At 38.4% G+C, this 10,491-nt stretch overlaps 1 protein-coding gene across 1 annotated transcript; it reads left to right on the top strand.

Annotated features, from left to right (window-relative positions):
- The first annotated feature begins 6,331 nt into the window (after nucleotides 1-6,331).
- LOC105387742 (RNA transcription, translation and transport factor protein) lies at nucleotides 6,332-7,831 on the top strand. Its single transcript, XM_011558521.3, has 4 exons — nucleotides 6,332-6,495; nucleotides 6,569-6,793; nucleotides 6,971-7,057; nucleotides 7,183-7,831. The coding sequence occupies exons 1-4, from the start codon at nucleotides 6,426-6,428 to the stop codon at nucleotides 7,479-7,481; spliced, it is 681 nt and encodes a 226-aa protein (XP_011556823.3). The 5' UTR covers nucleotides 6,332-6,425; the 3' UTR covers nucleotides 7,482-7,831.
- The last annotated feature ends 2,660 nt before the right edge of the window (nucleotides 7,832-10,491 follow it).

Below are 10,491 nucleotides of genomic sequence, written 5' to 3' on the forward strand. Positions count from 1 at the left end.
AAATGAGGAATGGACATAGGTTAGTAGACACTTCACATTAACAGGACGAGGGATTGAAGGAGGTAGGGAGTCGTATATAGAGGATTGGAGTTTTGGACAACTGAACAGTAGGTGTTCTACTGTGCCTTCGTCCGTCCCGCAGTCGCAAATTGAGCTATCACGGACCCGGATCTTAGCCAAATGGACTGGGCTACACACGTGGCCCAATCGCAGTCGACAGATTGTAGATGTGGTGCGTTTGTCAATATACTTAGACTTAAAAAACCATGGTCTATTGGGTATTGTTGGTTGTATATCAGCATAATGCTTTCCCTTTATTGTTTTTGAAAGGTCCCAGGATTTTTGCCAAGATTTTTCAAGTCTTGGCTTGGCAAGTGAGGCAAGATCATGGGCAAAATTTTTATAATGAGTCGGCAAACCAGTTTGGACAGCATTCTTAGCATATGAGTCTACGCGCTCATTACCGACAATACCGCTATGGCCTGGGATCCAAGCCACAGCTACATTGATGCCACGGGTAACGCAGCGGTGTAAACACTCTCGAATTTGAAATATAATAGGGAATTTGGATTTACTCCGAAAAGGGAATGAAATTATGGCGTGTAAGCAGCTCAATGAATCAGAAAAGATAATGGAATTTTGAAGATTATGAGACTCTACATAAAGCAGGGCCTCATAGATTGCTGTAGCTTCACCTGTGAAGACAGAAGACTCGGGAGGGCGTTTAAAACTAAGAATAATCTTGAATTTGGGGATCCATACTGCCAGGCCAGTGTCGCTAGTGTCTGACGGTTTGGATGCATCTGTGTATATGCATAACCAATCTGAAAACATTTTACTTACCAAACAGTTGAAGGTTTGGTCAGCGTCAGGAGAATCTTTTTCCACACCAAAATCGGTGATGATATTTGGTTGAAAGGTAAGGGCGTCATAAGAGGTGCTAAACATAGGGTTAGAGAGAAACGTCACTGTCGTGTTGGGAAGTCTAGAGAATCTGATGAAGCTTCTCAGCAGAAGTGGGACTGTTAATGGAGATTGATTGATCTGAACAGTAGATAGATGTTGAAGGGTACCTAATTTGTAAAGGAGAGGGTGAGAGGTAAATTGACAGATCTTGTAAAAGAATCTGTCACATAGAAATTGTCTACGGAGAGAGAGGGGAGGTTCCACACATTCCACTTGTAGAGCGTTGGTCGGGGAAGACTTCATGGCACCAGTTATAATGCGCAGACATTTGTATTGGAGTTTATTTAATTTTTCTGAAGCAGCCTTATGGCAAGGGTCTAAGATAAAACTCGCATAGTCGAAATGGCTGCGCACCACAGCGTTATATACTAGTTTTTGTGTATAGGGGTGAGCACCCCACCAAACTCCAGACAGGGATCTTAGGACGTTAACGCCTTTTTCACATTTCTGAGCGACGTAATTTAAATGCGGAACACCTGTTAGGCGTGTGTCGAGAATAACACCTAGAAATTTTACCTTGTTGTCAACAGGGATTACATCGTCACCTACAACGATTTCAATATCTGGTACATACCGTTTCTTGGTGAACACCACGCTGGAGCACTTGGCAACAGATAATGAAAGGCCATGCTCGTGCAACCAGTCAGTTAGATATCTCATGGCTAGGTTCAGAGAAACATTAGCTTCGCTTATTGATGGGCTAGCAAAGTATAACGCTATGTCATCAGCATACTGCAAAATTTCGCAAAAACAGTTTACAGACTGTTCCAGGTCATGAGTGTATATGTTATACAGGAGTGGACTTAATACTGAACCTTGGGGAAGTCCTTTCCATACAAGTTTAGGATTGTCAATGGATGAATTTGGGCACTTAATATAAATAAGTCTCTCCGCGAGGAGGTTGCATATTAAACGGGTCAGCCTCTCAGGGATACTCAGATGTTGCAGTTTCTGCCTGAGTATTGGAAGGAGAACGTTATCATACGCAGAAGCCACGTCGAGGAAAACACCTACCAGATATTCTTTCCTTTTGAATGCTGTCTGGATATCTGTGACCAGAATACCCAGACTGTCTAGTGTACCCATACCCTTTCTGAATCCGTATTGAGACTTAGCTATGAGGTTTCTATTTTCGACCAACCATTCCAGTCTAGTTTTGATCATATGTTCCGTTATCTTAGATAAAACAGACGATAAGGCTATTGGTCGTCTAGAATTGGGATCATTTGGATCTTTGCCGGGTTTTAAAATAGGCAATACTATCTGTTTCTTCCATGAATCAGGGAGAACCCCATATTCAAAGAAATAATTTGATAACTCTAAATAGAAATGCTTGACTCTGGAGCTCGACTTAGAGATAAAGGAATATGGAATGCCATCAATGCCCGGAGACGAGTCTCTCAAACCATGGAAAGCAGATTCCAATTCCTCAATTGAGAATGGGGAGTCTAAACTATGTGAGGATGGGAGAACAGAAGGAGGTAGAGGAAGATAATCAAAGTTTGGAACAAATGGTGGAGCCAGTCTGTCAGAGAAATCATCCAGCCAAACCGCAGGATCGTTGGACAACACATTCTGTGCATTTAAGGACCCACGAAATATTCTTATTTGTCTCCAAATGATGGAAGCAGGAGTCATAGGAGAGAGGTTTTCGCAGAATCTGATCCAACCTTGCTTTTTTTTCTTTAATAATAGCCTTCTAGTACGGGCTGCACAACGCTTATATTCAACAAAATTTTCTGGGCTCATTGCAACCGAATAAGCATCTTCTGCATCATTTCGCTGTTTAATTGCTTCAGTGCATTCAGAATCCCACCAAGGAGGGGAGACCCTTGAGCGTCTTTTTGATTTTGTTGGCTTAGAAGAAGATGTTAGTGCGTTTTCAAACTCAGAATAGTTGTTCATAAAGTTATCTGGAGAACAAGGGGGGATCAGATTGACTTTATTTTCGACAGACTCAACAAAACTCTGCCACGCTTTTTGGCTCACCTTGTATCTTGGAAATGGGTTAAAATTTTGAATAAAAGATGGTCTATTGGATATAGTGATGTCGATTGGGAAATGGTCGCTACCATAGGTATTCGGGAGGGCCCGCCAAGACATTAATGTAGCCAGGGAAGGAGAACAGATGGAAAGATCGACAGCACTCTTAGGATTCTGAGAGGGGAGAACGCGACGAGTAGGAGATCCGTCATTTAGTATACAGAGGTCAAGGGAATCAAGCATTTCAATTATTTCAATTCCAAAACTGTCACTGTGATAGGAGCCCCATGATACATGGTGTGCATTAAAGTCACCCATGATCAAGAATGGCCCTGGTAGAGAGGAAATAATATTAAAAAAGGGAGGGAGAAGGGAAGGATGGGGATCTGGGAAATACACGGATACAAATGTAATGTTTAGAGCTCTAAGAGCCACCACATTAAATCCATACCCGTGTGCAGGGATGGGGAGAGAGGAGTAGACAATGGAGCGCTTCACAAACAAAGCGCAGCCTGCATACCCGTCGTCTCTGTCGTCCCGCAAACAGGAGTACCCTGGCACCCGGAATCGGGAACCCGGCAAGAACCATGTCTCCGAGACGGCAGCGACGACAGGTTGAAGTTTATCTATCAAGAGTAAAAGTTCAGATTTTTTACGATTCAGACTCTGGGCATTCCACTGAAGGATTGGTGTCAGAGCCATTTGTGAATTGGTAGAGAAGTTTGAGTTTATTGGCAACGTTGGGCGGTAGGGTTGTATCATTGAATTTTGACACGATGCATATAATTGAGGAAATCAATACCTCTAGAAGGTTATCATTAGGAGTTATTGGGAGTGTAGATGTTGAAATAGAGGAAGAGGGAGAGTTATTATTGAGGGCGCATCCATTGGGAAGAGAAGATGAAACATCAGCAATTAGGCTGTTGTGAGCTTGCTTATCATAGCTCTTACCAAGGGGGGCATGGGGACGCCTTTGGGTGAATACCGTTTTCCTGTATGAGGTGGTTTGTGATGGGGGAGAGGCTGATGGTGAATTTTGTGTAGAAGATGGAGATTTGGCAACTTCTGCGTATGGTTTCCTACTGCTAGGGACCTTGGCATTTGCTTCAGAGAAGGAAATATTGTCTTGAGACATAATCAATTTAACAAATTTTTGCCTAGAATGCTCAGGGCAGTTTAGGTTTGTTGAGAAATGTCTGCCGGAGCAGTGTAGGCATGAAGCATTTTCCTGGGATATGGTGCAATTTTCACCATCATGTGGTTGAGCACAACGGTAACATCTGGGCTTGGAACGGCATTGTGCCTTCACGTGACCAAAACGGCAGCAAGCTCTGCATTGGATCGTGGGGAATTTATAAGGCTCTACAATGACTGTCGCTTTGTACGAGTAAATCTTTTCTGGTAAGACTTGACCTCTGAAAGTGATGACTACTGTTTGAGTTGGAATCCAGGAAACCTTTCCATCACTGTCTTTATTCTTCCTACTGAATCTCCTTGCTCTTAGCACATGACCGCAACCTTGGGGAAGATCAAGTGAGTTCACAAATTCATCCATTGACAAGTCCCGTGGAACATCTTTACATACACCCATCCTGGTGATGCTGTATGTTGGGATGCCTACCTTGTATCCATTTTCATTGAGCAGTGGATCTTGCATAAATTTGTTTGCGTCAGCTGCAGTGCAGAATTCGACAGCTACTCTGTTTCGACCGACTACTTTAACTCCGTCACGGGTAATATTTGCAATTTTGTTTTTATGTAGAAACTGGCCGAATTTGATAGCTTTTAGGGAAGTACCTTGAGAGGCGGATGACTCTAGTCTCGAAACGTGGACAATAAATGGTCCTACATCTTGCAATTCGTACCTTTTGTTGTTTTCGTTGAGGCTAGGGTGCGTATACATCGACTGGATGGATGCAGACGCAATTTCTGGGTCCGTGATAACTCTTTTTCCTGAGTCAGTAATTGGCTCCTCATGGGGGCGCTTACGGCTTGATTCCTGAGGGGTTTCAGGGAAAAGTGGTGGAGAAGGAGGAATAGGAGTAGGGCCGGGGTCCGGCGGCGGGTCCGGGGGGCGGTCTACGTCGTGCTCCATCTGGAATTATCCAGATGGAGCAGAAACAGGTAATAACTACTACTTACCCAGACACAGGACACACAAACCAACACCAGAACAACACAATCTCGGTCGGAAAACACTAATAATAACTGTAATTTGAAAAATTCCAAAACCACGTGCAGTCAACAACAACACGAAAGCGAGAATCCATTAAAGAGGTCAATATTTTAGACTCACATGACACTTGCAGGGAAGGCATAGATGAACAACTGTACCCAATTAATTGTGTTCAATATCTCATTTAATATTGACCAAAAAATTGACTGTTCAAAAGTATTAGGTGAGTAGATATAAATTTCCCCACCAAGGAACAAGTGGAATAATTCATCTGAAAACTGAAGTGTCCTTTCTACTAGTTTACTCTATGAATATCTGATAAAAAGATACGAGATAACAAAATGCAAAGAAGAAAATACAGATTTAGAATAAAAAAAACTTTAATAATGTTGTACTGCTTAGTTGCTGTTGCTGTTAGTAGCAATAAGAGATTTCAACACATAACCTCTTGCTGCTTCTGCCTGCTAATGCCTCAAATATTCAGTCCAGAAATTCACTTTAGAGCAGCTAATACCTATTTCTTATTCATTAGCTTAAGGAGTAACTTGGTGTCATTTATCTGAGTTTTCTGTCGTTTTTTATGCTTCTCCACTGGTTTTATTTTAGGTTTGGTAATATTATCTTGTTTCACCTTTTCTTTTTTTCCCTTTGGAGCTTTCTTTGATAGATCGTTGAGCAATTTGATCTCCTTAGATGTAACACTTTTCACAAGGGGACTGCCTTCTGCGATAGTTTCTTTCAACAGAACTTCCTTTTGAAAAGTAACTTTTTTATCAACGTTAACCTTTCTCTTTATAATTTTATTTGAAACTGGACTGGAGGTGGCCGCATTTTGTTTCTTTGCCAGCTTATTCAGTGCTTTCAGCTTGTTCTTCCCGAATTTAACCATTGTTTTAGTTTATTCACTGTTTTCGGAAAATAATTAAATTAAAATCACATGTGGAAAAGTCAACAAAATCAAATAACAATACACCACAGACTCCACAGAGTAGTTGTCACCATGTTGTCACGAGAAATGTCAAACAACAACTAAAGACATTAAGACATGGACACACTATCGGACGCGGCTTACTTAAGGCGTCCGAGAGTGATCTGGCACGAACTGTCCCAAAAAAGACCGTGCAGTCGCTAGTGTGTCGGCGCCTTGAAGCGCCCATCCCTCAGAACAAATTTTCCACATTTAATCTGTATCCGTCTGATCTAATCTGTGGTTATAAAAAAAACAAAATTAATCGACGAGTTTTCAGGTTATATTTTGAAATTATAGAATATAAATAAAATTTAATTGCAATTTATCACAATGAGTGGAATGTTCAAACTTAAACTCACAGCTCTAGGGCATCCCAACCCGGATAACTTCAACTGTGACCGTAAGTAACTAAAATATAAAAGGTCAATCCCAACAATCGACTTATTTCAAAACAATATTGATTGTGTTTACAGATGAAAAAGAGTTCCGAAGCGTAGTTCTTTGGCTGGAGGACCAGAAAATACGGCATTACAAGATCGAGGAGCGGGAGGGACTTAGGAATATAGATAACGATAATTGGAATGAGAGTTTTGATCAGTATCAGAAGGATTTGCTGAGCCCTGCTGTAAATGGCTCGCCGTCCGAACAATTGAACTGGCTGCTCTGTTACGCAGTGCGGTTAGAATACGCTGATAACGGTAAGGAGTACACTACTAGCCAAGCCAGCTTAATATTATCAAAATGGTTTAGAATTAAACTTGATTTCAATGTCATGAAATTCACTTGAAGTCGTGTCCTGTAAACTTCATACTTTATGACATGAATTAGTAGCGTCTCCCACTGTCCTGTTTATAAAAGTGATTCATTATTTTCAGTTGAGAAATACAAAAAGGCCAAAGTAGAAACACCTAAACAAGCAGCTCCCAGTGTAGTATCATCCAACCCACTGGACAACTTAGATTGTAAGTAAAATGCTATATTTATCTTTATTATCATCAGTATAAGAGTATGGATCTCTCTCTTTCTTGATCACAAAATGATACATCCGACTCGTCCAAAATTAAATTCCATGTATTTTCATTTTCAGTTTCCAGTCCAGCTTTCAAAAGTGGTGTGGACCGAATATGCATGTTAGCCGGCATTGGTCCTCACCCTGACCCCAAGATGAGGCTAGCAGCTCTCGCCCATGTTCTGAAAACCGGACCGCACCCCCCGCCAACCTCCAAAGAGCTGCCTACAATAAATGAACCAACCGATGTCCTCAAGCTACTCTTCATCCACGACCTCAGAGAGCTGCAATGCAACATAAACAATACTCTTGTAGCAGTTCAAAAGATCACAGCTGACCCTAGAACAGATACTAGCCTTGGCAAGGTAGGTAGATAATTGACTTGATAGTCAAACAGTAAATATCTGGAACTATAGATCTAATAAAATCTGATTGTGACTGTTTATTGTTTGAGGGTCAACCAGATTTTCGTAAAAATATTATTTAACTGTTTTGGTTGACCTGTAACTGTAACTATTTACCTCAAGCAGCAATATACTTACATGTATAGTTGTAATTAGATAAAGCTAGACGTTTTTTTAAATATATTTGTTCCAGATATTGATTTTTACTAATATTTTAGTATCATTTTGGTGTAATTGGTACTGATTTTGCCCTTCACTAGTGTAACACATTTATTTAATGCAGATACAAAAGGAAGAACTGATTAAACATAATTTATATATCATAGGTATTTTGATTTTGAAACTCTCAATATCCACTTATCTATAGATCTAGCAAATAAAATAAATGATAGCTAAAGTATAACATAGACAGATAAACCATATAAATTGTGTAGGTTCATTAGATCATAATATATTATATCTATATAGATGAAGCATTCAAAGTATAGGAAAGGATTCGCGGATTTACAATTCAGGAGCGCATTAATATATCAGGAAACTTCTCAGTACCTAAGTAAAAATCCAGTAATATATTCATTAATAAGTATTTATTGTCACATTGCGCCCACAAAGACACCGCGTTCACGCAATACATATAAACAGCGACAGTAACATTACACATAGGCATAACATCTAGATAATTATGGCTTTGCATAAATAAATGATGATGATAAATAAAGATAACACAGGACTCGATCCTGCATACCTAGCACCGGATGAAAGAATCGCACAACAATACATTACTTGCCATGTGAGCGCGACATAAAACTTTTGTCTTGTCGTGCACGTCTTACAACCCGTGCTAGGTATACTGAATTCCTGATAAACAATTACTATGAGTGTAACTGAGCAAAGGCGAGATTCACTGATTACATTAACTTAAATATTTTTATTAAATTACTTTGTAATTTTTTAATGAATACCTATATTTGCATGTTCATAAGTTTTTAGTAAAATTTATATTTTAGCATAATGAGCAAAATTAGGTAGTTTTCCTCTAGTTCGCTTGATACATGATTGCCAAAGATAAATATAATAATCACTAATTATAATTTCGATGACTAATTAACAAAAAATTTAAGCGTTAAACTAGATGTAATAATAATTATAATCTTATTAGTTAAAAGCCGAAAAAATCTAATATTATCTTCAACTGGCATTGCAGTCATCATTGGAATGTTTCTGTATGATTTCATTTTCATTATTTACAAAAAAATACTTACTAAATCTAAAATAAAAATAGGTACTCACTACAATAGAACATGCCTAAATAAATCAAATTCATTTGAATTAAAATTACCTATATATTTAGACATCCTTTTAGAATGTATGGCTTTGGGAAAAGTTTGGTAGGTAAGTATTAATCGGTCTTGCACAGCCAACAGTTAAAGTAATATATGGATACTGTCCCTGACTTAAATAAAATATCTTGTGGTAACCTTTCATCAGATCATTACAATCTCCTTTGGTTTATTACATTTTTTTAATAATATTTTGATATACCTAAGTATCTAACAAAATTCAGTATTGGCATCTAGGTTCAAATTAATTCAAGTAATATTTATAATCTTAACTCTAATCTAACGTAAGACTATCATGCCATCTTGTACTTATTCATGAAGAAAGTAGGAAATGAATTATTGTCCATTGAGTAGGTAGGTACAAATATAACCTAACATGGATTAAAAAGTCAAAAGCGTAAAAAAGTATAAAAATAATAAAAAAAACTTATAAAAAAATATTCTACTACCAAAGGCAATACAAATTCAAAATTCCCCTCTTTGCCCGTGGTACGGTTCTGTTGTCCGGTCAACCGGACCACGGGAAAAAAATATTTTCCGTAGTTTTGCAACGAAAAAATTATAAACCCAGTGTGACCATTCTGAAAAATAATATTTTACATGGTCCGGTTGCCTTTTAATATAACTATAGGTATACAATCAAAGGATATTTCAAATAACAATGGAAAGTATAATCAAATAAGAAAAAAAACATAAGGTAAAAAAAACAGCATTATCAAACTGAATATTTAAATTCCCTCTTTGCCCGTGGTACGGAAATTGTGTTTATAAGTATTAGAACCTACTAATTATCTTATATTTGCTAGCTTCTCCAAAGCAAAGCCTAAATCAATTTCTTCGTTTAAAAGTTGCAATTGAATATGCCTTATTGTATCGTCTTTTATATCTTCTCTTTTGCGTTTAATATAAACATTTTGTTTATTATATTTTGTAACTCTGATTTGTGTTTGCCTATCATCCTTTGCATTTCAGTTTTTTATAAGGGCTACATCTCCCCAGTACCGAGCCATCGTTGTAACTACATTTTTTGTAATACTGATTCCCATCAAATAGCAGCACTGTCCCACCTTTGCTTGAAATGTAGTGTGTGTAAATGTTGAGACATAATCCTTACTTCCTAACTAATATTATAAATGCGAAAGTAACTGTGTCTGTCTGTCTGTTACTCTTTCACGCCAAAACTACTGAACGGATTTGAATGAAATTTGGTATACATATAGTATAGACCCTGGGAAAGAACATAGGCTACTTTTTATCCCGGAATTCCCACGGGAAAACTTTTTAAGGCGAAGCGAAGCTCGCGGGAACTGCTAGTTCAGTAATATTTTCAAAGCCGTATAGATAGATATAGCAACCAACATAAGAAACAGTAAACATTTCTATCGTTTTTCAGGAAAACAACTGTCAGAATAAAAAAAATAATTAAGTACAATATTTTAAACAAAAAGGTCAACTCGATAAAAATTTTAACTAGATCTTCTGTAGTCCGGTCAACCGGACTATGGAAAAAATTTATTCTTCCGTAGTCCGGTCAACTGTACTACAGAAAATATTTTTTTCCCGTGGTCCGGTTGACCGGACCACAGAACCGGACAACGGGCAAAAAGGGCAAAATTCCATTAAATATTATCTAAGATTATTAT

Source organism: Plutella xylostella, chromosome 26 (genome assembly GCF_932276165.1).
Source record: "Plutella xylostella chromosome 26, ilPluXylo3.1, whole genome shotgun sequence".
Lineage (NCBI taxonomy): Eukaryota > Metazoa > Arthropoda > Insecta > Lepidoptera > Plutellidae > Plutella > Plutella xylostella.

Coding starts and splice junctions, on each gene's coding strand:
- LOC105387742 (XM_011558521.3), top strand. CDS start 6,426: ATGAGTGGAATGTTCAAACTTAAACTCACAGCTCTAGGGCATCCCAAC. Junction 6,794..6,970: donor GTTAGAATACGCTGATAACG/GTAAGGAGTACA, acceptor CATTATTTTCAG/TTGAGAAATACAAAAAGGCC. Junction 7,058..7,182: donor CCCACTGGACAACTTAGATT/GTAAGTAAAATG, acceptor TTTCATTTTCAG/TTTCCAGTCCAGCTTTCAAA.